This window comes from Muntiacus reevesi, chromosome 1, assembly GCF_963930625.1.
Source record: "Muntiacus reevesi chromosome 1, mMunRee1.1, whole genome shotgun sequence".
In the NCBI taxonomy this organism is placed as follows: domain Eukaryota; kingdom Metazoa; phylum Chordata; class Mammalia; order Artiodactyla; family Cervidae; genus Muntiacus; species Muntiacus reevesi.
In genome coordinates, this window is record NC_089249.1 from 248,754,937 (window position 1) to 248,776,177 (window position 21,241).

A 21,241-nucleotide genomic window follows, 5' to 3' on the forward strand; every position below is an offset into this window, starting at 1 on the left:
TGTTCTCAGCATTGCAGGTGGTGGAAGGGTTCGTGGGTTAAATGTCCCTTTACCCCCCACCTTTTTGGGTCCCTGTGGCTTACTTTCACAAGGCCAGGAGCTGATAGACAATGACTTTTCAATTCTAAATAATTGCAGCTCCTCCTGGATTTGGCCAGGAATATGAGTCATCTGAAAACTAATATACTCACACCCCAACATGGCTCTTCTGTTTCCCCCGCACCCTCTTGTACCCTCTTGCGGAATCTGCTCCACTTTTTAAAATGTGCTTTTAGTCCTTGGTGTTTTTGTGGCCTTTCTCACAAGGTCCAAATGGCAAAAGATAGGAGAGCAGAGGCTCTACTACTTAACATCTCTGTGACTCTAACGAGGTAAATTCTCTTCTAAGCCTCAATTTCAGTATTTGTAAAATGGGGACAGTAACTGTACCTCCCGCACTGAGTTGTTTTGGGTACTGAGATAATGCATGTTAGGGGTTCAGTACAGCCCCTGCCTCTTATATGCTTCCGGTAGATGGTAACGGCTATTATTGTTGTTGTTGTTGTTAAATTCAGATCACCACCATCTTCTGTATCTTCTTGGGCAACATCATAAAGATTGAGTCCATTTCTAGCTATCATGAGAGTCACCCCAACTTCTCCACCTTCCTTGTGATCAGGACACTGCATAGGACATCAGGCCTCCCTACTCAAGCACTAAATAGTCTAAGGTCACTAGCTCTCTGAAACACACCTGCCCCCTGAAACACACCTGCCCCACTGCTTTATACCCTCACTCACAAAGGGGATGTAATTCCCTGTCTTTTCAGCTCCTGTCTCCTAAAAATGTGCAAAGATGGAATTGGTTTTGCAGGAAATTTCTCTGAAAGTAGCAAAATCTAATGAGGTGAAGTGAAAGTCGCTCAGTCATGTCCAACTCTTTGCGACCTCATGGACTATATGGTCCATGGAATTCTCCAGTGTGAATACTGGAGTAGGTAGCCATTCCCTTCTCCAAGGAATCTTCCCAACCCAGGGATCAAACCCAGGTCTCCCGCACTGCAGACAGATTCTTTACCAGCTGAGCCACCAGGGAAGCCCAAAATCTAATAACCCCTTCCCAAACTATCACCCACAAATACCTCTCCATCTTAGCATGTAACCAGCATCTCCTGGTTTTCTTCTAGGCCCCTTCACACAGAATGTTCCAGGAAAATAGCAAGTCTCTGATCTGTGGGAATCAACACTGAGGTGCAGAAAGATCAGATGCTCTGGGATTATGCCTGGGATTGAGTCCTATCTCCACCACTATGTAATCTTTAATTGCTCTAAGCCATAATTTTCTTCATCCATAAAATGGGCATGATGGTTGTATTGAACTCACCGACTTAAATCTCCTTGCTTTCCCAGTCAGTGTTAATCTCCTGGATTAAATTCTCAACCAGTTCCAGACACCTAGGAGATGTTGTTCAATAAAGACTCTGTGAAGTGGAGCAAAGTTTGGGGCCCTCCCACTGTAAGCAATAACCTGAAAACCTACATCAAACTGAGAATGAAGCATTTATTTATATGAAAGAGGTGACGAAATTGTATTTTCTGAAAATCTGGTTCTTTAAGGAAAGGAACTGTCTTTAGGAAAATATCTTAATTAGAGCTGAAGGTGGAAAGTGAAACCCATCTCCTCACATCACTACCCACATCCCATCTTCCTCATTGCCCTCAATAACGCTGATGCCAAAGCTATCAGAAGAGAGAACAGAAACTATCGCTTTAAAAACAGTAAGAATTTGGAACTCCTGAAGCAATGCGGGAGGAAAGGAGTTGAGGTGAGAGAGGGCAAGGAGTGGGGCAGGGAGCCCAGCCCTGAGCATTACTTTAAATACTTGGTGCTGGTGACTTTCCTCTTCAAAATCACTGCTTCAGGGTGCTATAAGCAGAGCAGGCATCTAGGGAAATAGAGCCCAAGCAACAGGAGAGACAGGGATGAAGTTATCCCCCCTGCCCCACCCAGGATCCAGGAACATTGAGGGAGAGTTTCAGACATCCCGGGGTTATGAAAAAGGGACATTCAAGATCATCTTGCCTAGCTTTCAAGGGGAGGAAAGGCTCCAACTTATGTCAGGGCTACATATATATATAAACAGCATAGGCAGTAAATACTGAACACATCCTGTCCCTTCATGAAAATTCTCAGAAAACATTCTTCCAGGCTCTCAGCAAGTCCAGCCAGCTCTCTGGCTTACAGGCCATCTCTGAGTTGAGCTCTGAACGGTCCCCTAGGCACTTGCATCTGCAAAGTTTCCTAGCAGCGAGAAGCCTTTGAGCTGTGAGAAAGGGCAGCAGTTTGGGGGTCATTGTATGGCAGGTCTATGAACCTGGACTGAGGAACAGGAAGAGGATTTACTGAAATCTGGACAGCAGCACGTATTCAGCAGCAAAGACTAATCATTTCATCATACAATATTCATGACACCAGCGATGTCCCTGGTCCTCGGGATACAGAAAGACAGACGAGGGCTCTGGTGAGAAGGCCAGACGTCCTAGATAGAGCAGGCTGGCATCACACACCCTGAGGGCCGCAGGCGACAAGGGAGGCGTGACGCCCGGGTGTGGTCCCCTCTGGAGGAGTGCGTCCTAGACCAGGCCAGACCAGTGGAGAGGAGATGCAGAGCTGTCCAGGGGTCCCAGCCTGGACCCAGCAAGCCAGCAGATAAGATTGGACTCCCACCAGCTAAAGGACAGAACAGAGGGATGAGTCAGAAAGAGAAAGGCAGTGGGGGTCAGCAGACAGCAGCTCAGAGAAAGGATGAAAGGCATCGCACAGTGCCTAATGGCCTAAGTGGTCCCATCTCAGTGTTTTACCTCCTGATTCCCCAAGGCTAGTAATGGTCCCTGTTCTCTCTGGAGCCTTTCATCCCAAGGCTCTAAGCGTCTCAGCCAGACAGCAGGCTATCTGCTCCTCAGAGGGCAGGCTCCAGTACTTCACCACCTGTTTGTTACAGGCTTGAAGGCGCTCTGGCCACAGGTGTATTCCTGCCTTCTTCTCTAGTCTCCCTTTTACCTCGACAGTGGGGTGAACACAGATGAGAATCCAAGAAGCAGGGAGCACGGGTGCTAATGCAAGCCCCTTGTTTCACAAATGAGGAAGTGGGGCCCGGAAATGTGATGATCTTGCATAAATGTCAGTCAGCTATTTAGCCCTAGGCTGGCTTTTTTTGCTAATATTTTCAGCTTCCCCTTCTCTCTCTCCTTTTCCCATCTCCCCTCTCTCCCTATTTCTAATTACAAAAGTAATGATTATTCATTGCAAAAATAATTTTAGATAAAAAGTGAAAATCTTCCCATAAAGCCTTCCTCCAAAGATAACTGTTACAAAGTTTTTTCCACCTGGATTTTTTCTATGAACATACGTGCATATGTGCTCAGTCGCTCGTCATGTCTGTCCAGCTCTGCAACCGCATGGACTGTAGCCTGCCAGGCTCCTCTGTCCATGGAATTCTCCAGGCAAGAATCCTGGAGTGGATTGCCATGCCCTCCTCCAGGGGATCTTCCCAACCCAGGAATCAAACCTGCGCCTCCTACATTGGTTCTTTACCACTGAGCCAACTGGGAAGCCCTATGAACATACACACAGACACATACACACATACATCACACATGTGCGCATGTGCACACTTTTTTTACAAGAATCAGATCATACTAGACTTTCTTTCCTGAAATTTGCTTTTTTCTACTTAACTGGGTCATGAACCTCATTCCAGGTAGCCCTAGCTTACCATTTTAATAGATGTATGGTTTTTCAATCTATGAATGTTTCATGGTTTATTTCACAATCCCCTATTGCTGGAACGTAGGTAATTTCCCATCTGGGTGCGGACATTACTGGAGTATCCTGTACTTTTAAAAAATATTTATTTATGTATTTGGCTGTGTTGGGTTTTAGTTGCAACACACAGGGTCTTTGATCTTCGTTGCAGTATGCTCACTCTTAGTCGTGGCAGATGGATCTAGTTCCCTGACCAGGGATCAAACCTGGGCCCCCTACATTGGGAGTGCAGAGTCTTAGCCATTGGAATACCAGGGAAGTCCTCTGTACTTTTACGTTTGTTCTGTTTACAAGTACTTCTGTAGGATATATTCCTAGATGTGGAGTATTTACATCAAAAGCAAAAGCTATGATCATTTTAACTGTATTAGATAACACAAGTTTTTTTTTTTTACCCAAAATTTGCACTCCCACATAGAATATATGAAAATCTTTCATATATTTGCCAAACTAATACACCTGAAATATTTTGCTGCTTCTTAATTTGCATTATTTGCTTGGTAAAGGAATTTTATGGTGTTTTCATGAATTCACTGGCTACCCATTGTACTTACTCTTGTTATTTGCTTATCCATATGGTTTCCTTTGTTTTTTCGAGTTGTTTTCTCTTCTTGATTTGGAAGAGAGTTTGTGTATTAGAAATATTATTGCTTTTACTGTTGTTTGAGTTACAAATGTTTCTCTTGGTTCTTATAGCTTTGTTTTCAAAGTTTGTGACCTTATAGAAATGTCCAGACAAATATAGCAATACTTTACAGATCCTGATCTCCTGTCATGCTTAGAAAAGTCTTTCCTATTTCAAAATCTTATAAAAATGTTTACTATATCTTCTAATATTTTAATAATTTTAATATTTAATATCTTAGATCCATCTGAGTTTATTTTAATGTAAGAAATAAAGTAAGGATCCAGCTTTATTTGTTTCTAAATAGCTAGACTGTTGTCCCAACACCACCTATAGAATAATCTTTTTTCCCACAAGCATTGAAGTGACGTATCAAATTCTCATGGATATTTGGTTCTCTTTATAAAGTATATGATTGCATTGATCTATCTGCCCTAGAGTCTTTTAAATACTTTTATAATGTGAGATGACTTTTCGGTAAGTTTTACTATTATACAGGTAAGTTTCCACATTTTCCCCATACCACTCCTGTCATTCCTCTTTACTTATTTTAATTAACCTAGATTTTTTTTTGTGGTTATTCTTTTATCATCTATATTCCTCCATATATTTAGTTTGGGATCATTTAGGTTCTTCTCTCTGCCCACCCCAGCCCCTAAAAAATACGCTGATGGTATTTTAATGAGATTGTCTTGAATTTACAGTTGAATTCAAGGAGAACTGAAGTTGTCTTGGATAGAGACTTTCTATACTCATTAGAAAAGACCATGATGCCGGGAAAGATTGAGGGCAGGGGGAGAAAGTGCAACAGAGGACAAGATGGTTGGATGGTATCATCAATTCAGTGGACATAGGTCTGAGCAAACTCCAGGAGACAGTGAAGGACAGGGAAGCCTGATGCGTGTTGCAGTCCATGGGGTCTCAGAGTCGGGCATGACTTTCAACTGAACAACAACAACTAAAGCAAGCTATGTCTCTCCCTCTGCGTGTCTTCCTTTTATGTCCATTCATAAAGTCATATGGCTTCCTTCACATAGATCCCATCAATGCTCAGTTTTAAAAGGGTTCTATTGGGAAATTGCCATTAAGGTAAAAGTGTGGAACACACTCAGTTTGGCGTCAAAGATAGACCCTTAAGTGCTACAGAAACCACTCCAGCCCATCTGCTTCTGACTCTGGGCCTAAGCCAAGAGGTCACTTCCCTCTTTGAAGTGGGAATGGGTCCATCAATTAACCAGTGGGCACTTGATGTTACTGACCTGATCCCCAGTCCTGTGCTAGAAATATAGGACAGACTCCATCTTCAAACAGCTTTGATGCTGTCTAAAGAGACAAATGGCTCTTAAGAATGACATTCCATATTGATCTATGTGATATGGCCTGTGTTTTGATGGAGAATACAGGAGAAGAGGCCTGGAACAGTCAGGAAAGATTTCAGGAAGAGAACAAAAACTGAACTGGGCATTGGCCTGTGGTTACCTTTTAAAAAATATTTATCTATTTGGGTGTGTCAGGTCTTTGTTGCAGCACACTGGCTTCTCTCATTGTGGCTCGTAGTGTCAGCCACACTTGTAGGCTCCAGAGTGTGCAGGCTCAATAGTCGTGGTGCACAGACTCTAGAGTGCATGGGCCCAGTTGCCTAATGACGTGTGGGATCTTAGGTCCCTGATCAGAGATCAAACCCATTGTCCCCAGCATTGGAAGGTGAATTCTTAACCACTGGACCACCAGGGAAGTCCCTGTGGTTACCATTTAAACAAATAAAGAAAAGGAAGGAAGCACATTATAAGCAATAAAATCACCCCACACCTACCATGAATCACATAGATACTGGGTTAGGCACATGAAGAGGAGGTTATGTGCTCAACAAATAGTTTTACACATTCACTATAACCCAGCTCTGTGTTTGGTGCTAGAAAAACAAGACGAATAAGACTGACCCTGGCCTTGAGGAGCTTGTGAACAAGGGAGTTCAGTTCAGTTCAGTTCAGTCACTCAGTCGTGTCCGACTCTTTGTGACCCCATGAATGCCAGGCCTTCCTGTCCATCACCAACTCCCGGAGTTTACTCAAACTCATGTCCATCAAGTCGGTGATGCCATCCAGCCATCTCATCCTCTGTCGTCCCCTTCTCCTCCTGCCCCCAATCCCTCCCAGTATCAGGGTCTTTTCCAATGAGTCAACTCTTCACATGAGGTGGCCAAAGTATTGGAGTTTCAGCATCAGTCCTTCCAATGAACACCCAGGACTGATCTCCTTTAGGATGGACTGGTTGGATCTCCTTGCAGTCCAAGGGACTCTCAAGAGTCTTCTCCAACACCACAGTTCAAAAGCATCAATTTTTCGGCACTCAGCTTTCTTCACAGTCCAACTCTCACATCCATACATGACCGCTGGAAAAACCATAGCCTTGACTAGATGGACCTTTGTTGGCAAAGTAATGTCTCTGCTTTTTAATATGCTGTCTAGGTTGGTCATAACTTTCCTTCCAAGGAGTAAGTGTCTTTTAATTTCATGGCTGCAATCACCATCTGCAGTGATTTTGGAGCCCCCAAAAATAAAGTCTGACACTATTTCCACTGTTTCCCCATCTATTTGCCATGAAGTGATGGGACCAGATGCCATGATCTTAGTTTTCTGAATGTTGAGCTTTAAGCCAACTTTTTCACTCTCCTCCTTCACTTTCATCAAGAGGCTTTTTAGTTCCTCTTCACTTTCTGCCATAAGGGTGGTGTCATCTGCATATCTGAGGTTATTGATATTTCTCCTGGCAATCTTGATTTCAGCTTGTGGACAAGCTTGTGAACAAGGGAGACAGACTCTTAAATAAGTTCAGCAGCTGTTGTGATAGAATTCTGTGGAGAGAATAGCAGAGACTCTTAATCTGATGACTTTGCATCTCCTGGGCACCCATGGATGGGATTCAGTGAGTCTGTGAACTCCTGAAATTGTGCAGTGCTAAATTACTTGCATAAGCAGAATATTTAGGTTAAGAACCACTGAGGTACAGTGCCACAAAATTCTTGGTTTCTGTGTTTTAATGGTCGGATAAAATATATGTAAAGACACCATTACAAATAGAAAGTAAATAATCCTGGTCTTCCCCCAACTTTGAAGTATTTTAAGAGTTCAGAGGCTGTATTGTCTGTTATGAAAAATGCCCAGCTTTGGGACAGGCAATGAAGTGAAGTGTTGGTCATTCAGTCGTGTCTGACTCTTTGCGACCCCATGGACTGTAGCCCTCCAGGCTCCTCTGTCCATGGGATTCTCCAGGCAAAAATACTGGAGTGGGTTGCCATTCCTTTCTCCGGGGGATCTTCCCAACCCAGGGATCAAACCCGAGACTCCTGCATTGCAGGTGGATTCTTCCCTGTTTGAACCACCAGGGAAGCTCATGAAGAGTTGGGTTTGAATCCCAGCTCTACAGTTTAATAGCTGTGTAACATTGAGTGAGTTCCATACACATGAAGACTTGATTTCCTCATCTGTAAATTAAAAGTTGAGAATTACAGAACCCACTCCTCTCTCCTGCCTTATTGTGAGAGCGAGATTAGCTAAGCTGTGTCAGTTACCTGGATCTCAGCAGGTCTTCATAGCCTGCCCCTTCCTTCTACTTTCACACTTCAGAGGAAACTGGGCATTGTGGGCTGAGTTTATGAGAAGGAGGAATTTGAGCCAGGCCTAGAAGGGATGGAGAGGAGGAGGGGAAAGGAACCAACATTTCAGACCAGTTGACAGAGTAGATGAAAGGAAAAGAGCAAGAAAAGTCAACTGTTAGGTTGCAAAGAATCAGTCCATTGCAGCCGAGTTGAACAGGTCTTAAATTCCAACCTAAGCAGTTTGAACTTTATCCTATAAACTATGGGAGCCACTGGAGGGTTTGGGACAAGGAAGTCAGTCCCATGGTGAGGTGGCTTTTGGCCCAACCTTTGCTCATTCATGAATTCCAAGATACCCAGGAAAACAATTTTAAAAATAAAACTGTAATGTGGACTAAGGCAATGCTCCTCACCTCAGGATCTTGTTAAATAGCAGATTCTGATTCACTGGATCATTGAGATTCTGCATTTCTAACAAGCACTCAGGTGATGTTGATGTTGTTTATCCATGAACCTCACCTTGAGTAGCCAAGGGCTAACATATTTTGGCTTGCTCTCTTTATTACTAATTATTATTCTTGCAACACATGTTGACTGAGTATCTATTCTGTGTCAGGCACTGTGTAAGGCCCTGAGTAGAAAGAGAAGAATTAAACATGAACTCCCTTTTCTAGAAGCTCACAGTCTAATCTTAGATGAGGCATAGCCCTAAGCAACTGTAATTCAAGATAGAGTGATAAATGCCATATTTTAGCTTCAGATAAAATACTATGACAGTTTAGTGAAGAGAAAAATTGTTCCAGTTGAGGGGGAAATTGCCTAGTGCTTAAAGAAATGAATAGAAGCTTCTTTTTCTTATTATTAAGCAATGAGTAAGAACCTAGACTTTAGAGTTAAATTTTAATCCTAACTCTACCTCTCACTAGACATGTGACTTCATTAATCTTTTAAACCTCAGTTTCCTCATCCATAGAATGAAATATAATAATAGCAATGCTTCTGGAAGGATTGGATGAGAGAATGTTTGTAAACATAGTACCTAATAACTGGTTCTTAGTTCATTATAAATGGTGGCTCTGGTGATTATTATTGTTTTCAACATTTGTTTTAAAACTTAACATGGGTCTGTTTGGCCCTGAGGATATTGTATTTGTTGGACAATTTTGTGATCTCTTTCCAGGGTTAAGTGGCAAAGAAAATGGAAAAACCTCGAAGGGAATTTCCAAATCCAAGGAAACCTCCTTCTCAAAGCCAATGCTGAAAGAATTAGTAACCAGTATTTGACATTTTTTGTTTGTTTGTTTTTATTGGGCAAACTGTTTGCGCTGGGAAGACTTGACTTGGCTGAAGGTGTAACCAAATGCTCCTAATAACAGCCCCATTGATCAAAATGGTTTTACCACCCACTGGCTCCCTTGAGATCATCTGCTTGTGTGATGCTGACTGTGAAATAAATCAAACCAAATTTATAATCCTAGAGACCCAGATTGTCAGAACTCAGAAGGATGTTACCACCCAGCCCTGGGGGGACCAGACAAATGATGCACTGAATCTCTCTATGCCTTGGTGCAGTCCCCACCCACTGGTCATTCCTTCAACCAATATTTATTTAATGACAAAATATTACAGGGTCCATAGTAAGAGAATAAGGCACACCAGGGGACCACAGACACATCAGGAACTAAAGAGGAGGCTGCTGGGCTTAACAACAAAAGGTCTCATTTCAATCCCCCTCCCCCCCTTACCTGTAGAGAGCCTTGAACAAGCGCTGCCTTCTAGTTATAGCTCTGTTTCTTCATCTGAAAAGTACGGATAATCCCACTCTGCTCATAGAACTGTCATGTGGATTATATTTAAATAGAACATTAAAAAAGTATCTTTTGGTTCATTGTTTTTGTCTTTTAAATAATATTCATTGGATTTTTCCCAATTACAAAAGTAATTCATGTTTGTGGAGAAAATGTTGGAAAACACCAAAAAACCCAGAAAATAAAAATTCACCCGTTATTTCAACACCGAAGGATAAACACAGTTGATGTCTCCTTTCATGTCTATTTTTCCTGTCCCTTATACACATTAGCATGTGTATTTTGTTTCCCCATGAATTGTACTGGAAGTGATTAACATCCTCTGTAAGGGCTTCCTGGATTCACATTCAAACTCTGCCCCCATTAGCTCTGTGGCTTGGAGCTAGTTCCATTCCCTCAAGTGTAATAGTAGTGGCCTCCAGTGAGTGCCCTTAGGTTGGACCCCCTGACACCGAGGAGTCCAAGTGAGCAGAATGGCGCCCCCTAGAGCCATGCAGGGTGCAGTCATGCTGAGCTGTCTTAGGAACAGAGATGGTTGAAGGAGTGAAAAAGGATGTAAAGACGGTTAAGCATTTGGCCAGTGATTGACACAGGAGTTGTTGTTGTTGTTGTTGTTGTTGTTTAGTCACTCTGTCATGTCCAACTCCTTTGTGACCCCATGGACTGTAGCCCATCAGGCTCCTCTGTCCCTGGGATTTCCCAGGCAGAATGCTGGAGTGGGTTGCCATTTCCTTCCCCAGGGGATCTTCATAGTAGCCACTATTCCACAAACAAACCTTGTGGTTTTGAAGAGTGGGGATTCACTGTTCAGATTCATTGAATAGCACCTTAAGGATGACCCACCCAGACCATGGTCCAGCCAAGAAGTACTTCTCCTTGTGCTGATCCTGCTTCACTTTAGCTTTTGGATCCCTGGACTTCACCATCCCTCTAAGTCACCCTTCAGCAGGCAAAGCCCATGTGATATGAGTGGGCTCACTGCACCATCTGCTTGCTGCTTTACCCCTTTCTTCTCAAGTTCTACCTCTTATTTGCCCCACCCAGATGTGAAGCTTTCAACCCCTCCAAGCCCTTTCAGAGGTGTTGTCTCATCTGATCTGTTTAAAAAACCTCAGTAAGAGACTAGCAAGTGGCATCCTAGTGGAGCCATGGGGCCTCCTGCAAGTGGTTTCCCAGAGCTGTGCCCACAGTTGCTGCTCAAAATGACTACAGATCTGAGTGATGTACAAGATAGCTTGAAATGCGAGCCAGAGATGGCACCAAAAAACTGAATCACATATTCAGTCAGTCAATCAGTGAACAAATATTTATTTAGCACTATTATGTGCCAGGGGCTGGGTTCTCTAGTGAGGAAATATTCCCTGTTCACTTCTCTTTCAATCCTTCAGATCCTCAAAGAGGAATGAATGCCCCTCAGTTTAAGGCCAGCAAGTCTCAACACCCCTCAACCCGAGCTAATCTCCCTCTTTGAAAAAGAGAGGAGGCTCAGACACACTACACTATGGAGCCTTCCAGAGCTACTAACAACGTTCTGTCTTCATCTTCTTTTTCTCTGCCATTGCATTCTGTTTATAGCAAATAATGCAGGCTTTTAAACAGTAATAAAAAGCTTTCTTTAAAAAGAAAAAATAGATACCAAAAGTGAGTTGATTTAGAGAAAAGCATTAAGTAATGGATGGTCCAAGGAGTAGAGTGACTGATGCTTAGCAAGCTCTAGACTTGAGATGGGTGAGGCTTAAACCTTTGAGGGTTGCTGACCCCAGCAAGCCCATGATAGGTATGGATTCTGCCCCCAGAAAATTGCATGAATATCACATACAGTCTCATCAAGTTCCAGAACCACCTGGAGCCCTATCCCTGGGCCTGTACTGGAAAGAGCAGCAGGGTGAGAGTCCTGACACCTGCTCTGCACAGGAGAGCTCATCTTCGTCTCCCTTTCCTTCATCGTGGTAGCAGCAGTACTGGCAGCAACAGCAGCACTGACAGTAGTCACAGTAGTTGTGTCTGCAGCAGTCGAGTAGCTGTACTTATTGAGTACTTTCAACATGCCAAGCACTTACCAAGCCTAAGCTCAACTCATCCATTCAGAAAAGAATTATCACCATTCCTGTTTTCCAAGAAACAGAGCTCAAGCAGCTTCTCCAAGTTCACCCAGCTAAGAAGTCAGGGTCAGCACTTGAACCCAGGTGTACCTGCCCTTGTTAGCTGAACAGGTCCTTAACCACTGAGCTCCACTGTCTCGATAAATGGGGTTTTGGTGGTTTGTTTTTTTTTTTTTTTTTTTTTGATCAACTGAAGGACATTTGAATAGGTTCTGGCTCTCGTACTGCCATTCACCAGCCAAGTGACCTTGTACAAGTCACTCACCCTGACTGACCTTCCCTTAAGGAAGAGGGTTTCCCAGTTCTGCCAAGCCATGACGCTAAGATGCAGGGCTAAAGCACATGGGAACTTTTCATGGGCAGGAGATGTGGAGCCAGGCTCAAGGACATGCACTGAGAGTTGGTAACCCTGGCAAAGAGCAGACACTGGCCTTACTTCCAGCAGAGAGAGCAGGCGTCCAGGAACCTACATTTCCCATTGGTATGTGATCCCTCTTTTAGCATCTTCATGCTCGTTGCTCAGTTGTGGCTGACTCTTTGCGACCCCATGGACTGTAGCCTGCCAGTTCCTCTGCCCAAGGGCTTTTCCAAGAAAGAATACTGGAGTGGGTTGCCCTTTGCTCCTCCAGGGGATCTTCCAAATGACCCAAGGCTGGAACCTACGTCTCCTGTGTCTCCTGCATTGCAGGCAGATTCTTTATCCACTGAGCCATCAGGGAAGCCCCTTGGCATCTTCATTGGCGCCCAAAGGTCTGTTTTTGTGCCCAGAGAAAAAAGGATTCCTGTCACCAACATGCTCTCATGCTCGAGGAGGCTTGGCACCTTCCCTAATTAATGAGGGCTCTTGGCTCCCACCAGGGCATGCTGGTCTTGCAAACAGAGCCCCTAATCCTGATGGCTACCGTGCTGCTGGCATGAGAGAGAGGAAGGAAGGGGCCGAAGTATGTGTGGAATCCGAGGCGCGTGGCAGTCCAGTCCCTGACCCGCACTGCCCCTCTGTGGTGGATCTGGAGAAGCAGGGATGGGCAGGGCTTCTAGCGCTAGGCTTATAGAGACTGTGAATGATACGGCTGGACAGGACTTGGATCAAACCACTCAACTAAAGGAGGGATACTACGTCAAATTACTAGGTACTGAACCTGAAACTAACATAATATTGTCCATCAACTCTATTTCAGTAAAATAAATAAATATATTTTTAAAGGAGGGAAACTGAGGCCCAAAAATGGAAAGCAGTTGACCCAAAATGATACATCAAGTTAACAAACATCGATTTCCTGTAATTAGATTTCTAGCCCAATGAGTGGTTTATAGGAATAATTATCATTTGGTTAATTAACAATGCAGAGTTGATTTAGGTGGCAGGAACCTGGTACCCAGCATGCTAATAAGAGCTTTTCATGTTTTATCTTGTTTAATCCTCAAAACAACCCAGGAAAGGTGATACTCTTATTAGACCCATTCTACTGATGAGGAAACTGAAGCTTAGGGATAGTATGAAGCTTGCCCAAGGTCACGGGTCTGGTGAGAGAAGAGTCAGAATCTGATGAGAAAAGGGCAGTCCCTGCCAGAAGTCACTGAGGGTGAGAGCCATTCTAGTCACTGGAGGACCAAATAAAGAAGAATGCAAATGGAACAAGAGGGCGGGCAAGGTTATTATTCAGCTACCAGATACACGAGGATTAAAAACTGACCACACCACAAAGTTGTGGAGATGTAGGGAAAATATCACATTCATTACACAGTAAATGGGATAGTAAATTGATACAGCCAGTCAGAAGGCGGTTTGGCAAGCTGTTATGACTTAAATGTGGAATCCACCCAGTGCTTCCTGATTAAGAATGTTACCCTGCAGAAACACTCAAGTGTGCAAAAACACAAGATGCACGAGGCTTTTCATTGCTGCAGTTTGCAGTAACCCAAAATTTATTTGACTACTGTCAAGAAAGAGTTAAGTGAACTACTATATATTCAGACAGCAGGATGTAATGTTGTGACATGAGGAAATGTCTTTTATATATTCTAAGTGAAGAAATAAATTTGGGGAAAGGTATGTGCATGACCCCATTTTAAAAATCCACCTGAAAGGATAAAAACAGAACTGTTAACTTTGGTCCAATCTACTTGAGAAATAATTTTCACTCTATATTATATAGATTTTTTTTTTGGTGTGTAATTTAGCAGGTGTCACTTTTTTAATGTGACAGGTTATTTAGTAGAAGTTTAGGTAATTTATAATATTTGTTACTTTCAGGTGTACAACAAGGTGATTTGTTTATATATATATATATTCTTTTTCAATTCTGTTACATTATAGTTTATTACAATCTATTGAATATAGTTCCCTGTGCTATACAGTAAATCCTTGTTGTTTATTTATTTTATATATGGTAGTGTGGATTTGTAAGTCCCCTACTCCCACTGTATCCCTCCCCTGCTTCCCGTTTAGTAACCATAAGTTTGTTTTCTATGTCTGTGAGTCTGTTTCTGCTTTGTAAATAAGCTCATTTGTGTTATTTTTTATTTGACTGCTCTGGGTCTTAGTTGTGGCATGCGGGTGCTTTAGTTGCAGCACGTGGGATCCAACTCCCTGACCTGGGATCAGACCCGAGCCCCCTGCACTGACAGTGCAGAGTCTTAACCACTGTATCACCAAGGAAGTCCCATTTGTGTCATATTTTAGATTCCACATATGAGTGATACCATTTGGTGTTTGTCTTTCTCTTTTTGACTTATTTCACTTAATATGATCATCTTTAGGTGATCATCTTTAGGTCCAACCATGTTGCTGCAAATGGCATCATTTCATTTTGTTAATGACTGAGTAATATCCCTCTGTGTATATGTGTGTTTATGTGCATGCATGTGCACCCACATTTTCTTCATCCATTCATCTGGTGATGGACACTTGAGTTGCTTCCATGTCTTGACTATTGTAAACAGTGCTGCTGTGAACATTGGGGTGCAGGTATCTTTTTGAATTATAGTTTTCATCTTTTCCAGATATATGCCTAGAAATAGGATTGCTGAATCATATGGAAACTGTATTTTTAGCTTTGTGAAAATGTGTGTATTGTGTGTTAGTCACTCAGTCGTGTCCAACTCTTTGCGGCCTCTGGACTATAGCCCACCAGGCTCCTCTGTCCATGGGATTTCTCAGGCAAGAATACTGAAGTGGGTTACCATTTCCTTCTCCAGGGGATCTTCCTGACCCAGGAATTGAACCTGGGTCTCCTGCGTTGCAGGCAGATTCTTTACCATCTGAGGGTTGGTAAAGATTCTTTACCATCTTTACGATCTTTACCAGGGAAACCCTCTTTTTGAGGATGTGGGGTTTTTTTAATAGTCTTAAATTTTTAGAGCAGTTCTAGGTTCACGTCCAAATTGACAGGAAGGTACTGTGGTGGACCTATATTGACACATAATCGCCCTAAGTCCACAGTTTACATTAGGGATCAATCTTAGTGGTGTACAGTTTATGGGTTTGGACAAATGTATAATGACATATATCCACCAATATAGTATCATACCAAAAATTTCACTGCCCTAAAAATTCTCTGTGCTCCCCCTATTCATTCTCCATTGTGTCACTTTTATAATAAAAATATAAAATATTAATAAATTGTAATAAAAATATTCTTTTCCTGGAATGGAAAAGAAATAAAGATATGGCTTCTGCCCAGAAGGAGTTTACAGACTGGGTGGTAAACAAGGACTTAGCCAGCCCTGGGATGGCTCAGCAACATTAACAGATAAACAATAAAATAACAGAATAAGGCCTGATTCTATATGTTCTGAGGGGTATAGAATTAAGGAGTTACTCTGAGTCAGGTAGGGTTAATCAGCAGAGTTCCTGGAGGATGGCAATGAATGAGCCAGGATATAAAGTATATTTGGAAAATGGCCACCATTTATCAATTTTCAAGGTGCCAGACCCCATATCAAGTATTTTAACATGGATATTTTCATGTATTCAGAATAATCCTATGAAGCAGATGTTATCCCCAATTTATGGATAAGAAATTTTAGCCTGAGAGAGCCAATTAACTTTTCAAAAGTCAAACAGCCATTACTCCAAAAAAAGGGATGCAAACTCTGAGTTCAAGTCACCAGGCCACATTGCCTAAATTGACTAAAGGCAAAGAATGACCTTCTTCTCAGAGGAATAGGCATCTCAGGGAGCCCAAGCTCAAATTGTGGCTGTAAGTGAATGCCATGAGAAAATCAACATCACCCCCCTTCCCTTTGGCTGAGCATATCTCAGTCCACTGGTCCTTGAAGAGTGCTTTGTAAGAAAATAAAGACAAAGTTCCAGCCCATCTTTAACCCTAACAAGGTGCTTTCAGTGTGATGCAGGTGAAGAAGAACATAGGACAAAATGCCGTGTGGCACAGAAGAGAATGGCGTTCATGCCCCTATCATAATGCTGTGTGTGTTCCGGTGCAATGAACTGCCTCCTCACAAGCCTGTGGACTGCCACAGGGCAGAAACACCCCTAATTGTATCCCCACAGGTTGGCCTCCTGCCTGGCACTTAGCAGAGCTCCATATTTGTGGAATGAATGAATGAACAAATGAAAGAATGAATGTATAAAAATGAAAAAGCTACCACTCATATGCTGGTGTCCTGATTCATAATATGGGACCAACTATAGTCCCTTCATCTAGAGATTATTGTGATCATTAAACAGGTGAATGGTGTAAAAGGTTTAGTGTAGGATGTGCATAAAGCACACACAATGTGACTGATGGTTCTGATGAATATTAGCTATTAGTATTATTGCAATTTGTGTATCCTTTAAAAGCTGGTCCTTCAGGAATACACCCCCTTTGGGACATTTTACTATCATCTTCAAAGGGCTGGCAAGCAGAGTTACAAGTCTGTCTTCAGCAAGGATGCTCTCCTGCTCTGGACCGTCCCCACCTTTGCCACAATTGTCTGTGCACCCCCCAGCTCAATCCCAGGCCTTAACGTGTCCTTATGGATGGTGTGCCTACCTGTACACATGCTCACTAGCATTTACCCTCCAGAGTAATGCACAAGGTTTCCAAGTGTTAGCTCCCTCTCTCCACTTCCCAAATTTATTCTTCAGTTTCCCATTTTTGTCAAGACCATTTTAACTATTCCCTTTAGACTCTGTGACAGAAGCAAGACCATCCACATGGGCAGAAACAACTCACCCCATTATGGATACTAGGTGTTCACATGTCATATTTGCATTTTCACTGGAGCCTTCTATCCAAAGGATAATCTTGGACAGTCAGTTCGGTCGCTCAGTCGCGTTCAACTCTTTGTGACCCCATGAACTGCAGCATGCCAGGCTTCCCTGTCCATCACCAACTCTCAGAGCTTTCTCAATCTCATGTCCATCGAGTCGGTGATGCCAACAGTGGGACAAAAACCCAACGGTGCAGACCTTATCACGAATCAGACCACGAGGTGGCGCCCTCATTGGCCTCACCTAGCCCTAAACCAGAATTGATAAGTCAGCGTACTTAGAGTTAACACTAGATGGCACTAGTGGTAAAGAACCCGCCTGCCAATGTAGGCGACGTAGCAGACGCGGGTTTGATCCCTGGGTCGGGGAAGATACCCTGGAGGATGGCATGGCAACCCACTCTAGTGTTCTTGCCTGGAGAATCGTATGGACAGAGGAGCCTGGTGAGCTACAGTCCATAGCTCACAGAGAGTCAGTCACGACGGAAGCAGCTTGGCGCGCACGCAACAAGTATGGATAACCCTCTTTCCAAGTTTAATCCCTCTCTGATTTAACCCTGCACCAGGAACCTGGCCAGCCACCATCCCTCCATCGCCAAGCAGAGAATCTGGAGGCTCCCTGTAAAAACAAACCAGAGCTCAATAATCAAGAAGGTCAGGAGCTGCAGGGGGGAAACTCAAGTGCAATCCAAAATAGGGATTCTTATGGCATCTATGCAACAACTGTGGGATCTTCAGCCGCTTTCTGGGTCTCAGTGTCTCCATGGATCAAGTGAGGAAGTTGGATTTCGAGATTTGCTGAGATTTCTCCCACTCATACACTCTTCCTTCAAATGGATTCAAAGGTGATCCCAAAGACCAGGCTCTTAGGAAGCTTACAGTGTAACAAAGGAGGTTAAGACAGGAATACCAAAGTCACTGTGCTGCAGGTGGAGTGACTGGCTTAGGGACATGGTTTGAAGTTACAGAATGTTCTGTGAAGTATAATTGCATTTTAAAAACATTTACATATGAATATACAACAAATATACATTCATTTACATATGTGTATGTATATACAACATTTACATGTACATATGCAAACATTTACATATGTATTTACGTGTATAGTGTATACAACAGGAAAAAAATCTGGAAGTTTATGTACCAAAATGTGGTATCTCTGCATTGTGGGTTTATTTGTGCTTTTAAAATGTTTTTTCTTTTCTTTTTGCTTTTTAATAGCTTCTCATTTTCCACAAAAGGAAATTAATAGCATTCAAAACAAACAAACAAACAAGCAAAAATGTTTCATATTCAAACAGAATTGAGTTTAAAATCCCAGCTATATTACAAACATGCTATGTGGCCCGGGGCAAGTCATTTAACCTCTCCAACTCTCAGTTGCCTTGCATTTAAAATGGAAATAGTTTTGAACTTAATTTTGCATTAAATGCTTTTGGACCTCAATTCAGACACATGAGTTAGTCATGTTTCTCAGCTATCAGCACCCCATCATCATAGGTCTAAGTCTGGTGTCTCTCTTATTTTATTGATTTATTTCCTTTTATTCCTACCCCCTATTCCGCTTTCCCTCTGCCTCACCCTTAGACACCCATTTTGCATTTGATATGTATTTTTTAACTTGAAAGTGTTTTTGCAAATGAGCTTGGTTGTTTGCTGTGTTACTTGAAAGATGTTATGTTATAAAGCTCATTCTGTTTCCTATTTTTTTTTTAACAAAGGACAAGGTATTTGAGATCTTTCCATATTGCTATTTGGACTTTGAGGTACTGTGTAATTGCTCTGCTATGCATGTTCCAAACTCTACTTTTCCATTATTCCCAGTGTGGGGCACCCAGGTGTTTTCCAACTCTGTCACCATAAACACCGTCACCCTGAGCATAGTCACACATGGCCCCTGATGACCTGTGTGAAAATTCTTTCACATCCCTGCCCTGGAGCAAAATTGCTGGGTCAGGAGGTATCTGTACACTTAATGGGATCAGGTCTTCATAGCGTGTGCCCACCACCAGCAGGAGACTCCGCATGTTTCCAAACCCCTGCCTGAACTTGGCACTATGGAGCTAAGTTTTGCCAATGTAACAAATATGTCCTCTCAATTTGTGGCTCTCGCTTTATTTGACTGCCTAATATTTCCAGCACTTTGGCATATGCCCATTAGCCTTCAAGTCTTCTATTTTGTAAATTGCCTGTTCCTTTTCTTTGCCCACGTTTCTACTGGGAATGCTGTCTTTGTCTTGTTGACTTTCAGCAGTCCTGCTGCTACTACTGCTGCTGAGTCACTTCAGTCGTGTCCGACTCTACGCGACCCCATAGACGGCAGCCCACCAGGCTCCCCCGTCCCTGGGATTCTCCAGGCAAGAACACTGGAGTGGGTTGCCATTTCCTTCTCCTTCTCTTCAGGAGTCCTAATATACGCTAAATACCAATCCCTTAACAGTCTTAAGACATTGTAAATATCTTCTCCGACTCTTGCCCCATAGTTTATCTTTTGGAAGTGTTAAGTCCTCTTCCTTCACCTCTCCATCGGTAAGACTGTCATTTACCTTGTCTTCTGTTACCTTATAAAGGTTTACCTTTCACCCTTAGGTCTTCAACACATCTCATATTTCCCATGGAAATACTTCATGGCATTGTGAGAAGGATAAAAGAGTAGGTGAAGAAGCAACACAGTGCCGTTCCAACAGCTGTACAAGAGCTGTGTGTGATTATTATTTTTCTCACTCACGAAGACAGTGGTAAGCGCTATCCTAGGAACGTTACAGATACAGTTGTTTGAATCCTGTTTAGCTAAATCAGGAAAGATTTTATGGGCGAAGGTGAAGAGATGGAGGTTGGACTTTAGAAAAGCATGTAGGAGTCAAGTGTTTTGAGATGGAAAGGCAGTATTCCAGGTAGAGGAGCTGGCCTGAGCAGGAGACAGGAATGCCACCGGTTGACAGTCTATGGGCAAATCACATGGAAGAGAGGGTCTGACTGCTCACCGATTGTTTGTCTTTCTGCCCGTGCCCACCCCACCCCTTCCCCCTGCAGGCTCCCTGTTCTCCACCCTGAAGGCCCCCGACAACGTGTTCAAGGTGGTCTTCTGGCTGGGCTACTTCAACAGCTGCCTCAACCCCATCATCTACCCGTGCTCCAGCAAGGAGTTCAAGCGCGCCTTCGTGCGCATCCTCGGGTGCCAGTGCCGCGGCCGCCGCCGCCGCCGCCGCCGCCGGCGCCTGGGGGGCTGCGGCTACACCTACCGGCCGTGGACGCGCGGCGGCTCGCTGGAGCGCTCGCAGTCGCGCAAGGACTCGCTGGACGACAGCGGCAGCTGCCTGAGCGGCAGCCAGCGGACCCTGCCCTCGGCCTCGCCGAGCCCCGGCTACCTGGGCCGCGGCGCGCCGCCGCCCGTCGAGCTGTGCGCCTTCCCGGAGTGGAAGGCGCCCGGCGCCCTCCTGAGCCTGCCCGCGCCCGAGCCCCCGGGCCGCCGCGGCCGCCACGACTCGGGTCCGCTCTTCACCTTCAAGCTCCTTGCCGAGCCCGAGAGCCCCGGGACTGACGGCGACGCCGGCCACGAGGCCGCAGCCGACGTGGCCAACGGGCAGCCCGGCTTCAAAAGCAACATGCCCCTGGCGCCCGGGCAGTTTTAGGGTCCCCGCGCACCGCTTCCTTTCCCTGGGGAGCCCATCTTCGTGGGGGGAGGGCGGGCGGAGGGGGGAGGGGAGTGTCGGCGCCGGGTAGACTCGGGGCCCCACCGGGAAACGGGGGGAGGGGGGCGGGAGGAGGGGCAGCTGCTTTTCTGGCAGGGGCATGGGTGCCAGGTACGGCGCGGAGAGCTGGGCCGAGCATGCTGAGAGCCTGGGGGACCCGACGGCGGCCGGGATTTCCGCCTCTCTCTCTCTCTCTGTATATATCTAAACGAGTCCCTCTGTACATGTATTTAACTGTGGGGTCACGTGCGTGTGTCTGTGCGATGTGCGTGTATTGCGTGTGCGCGTGTGTGGGGCCGCCCGCGACGGGGGCAGGGCGAGTGTGCGTGCGCCCAGGAGGCGCCGGGGCGCTGTCTGTCTCCTGATTTCTTACCTCTCAAGCCCCTCCTGTA

At 44.3% G+C, this 21,241-nt stretch overlaps 1 protein-coding gene across 1 annotated transcript in view; it reads left to right on the forward strand.

The window, feature by feature from the left end:
• Positions 1-20,812, forward strand: part of ADRA1B (adrenoceptor alpha 1B) — a 58,457-nt gene extending 37,645 nt beyond the window's left edge. The window contains exon 2 of the mRNA XM_065936357.1: positions 20,191-20,812. Coding sequence (XP_065792429.1) covers positions 20,191-20,789 — 599 coding nt within the window. The 3' untranslated portion in view covers positions 20,790-20,812. The remainder of the gene's footprint in view (positions 1-20,190) is intronic.
• Positions 20,813-21,241: the final 429 nt, after the last annotated feature.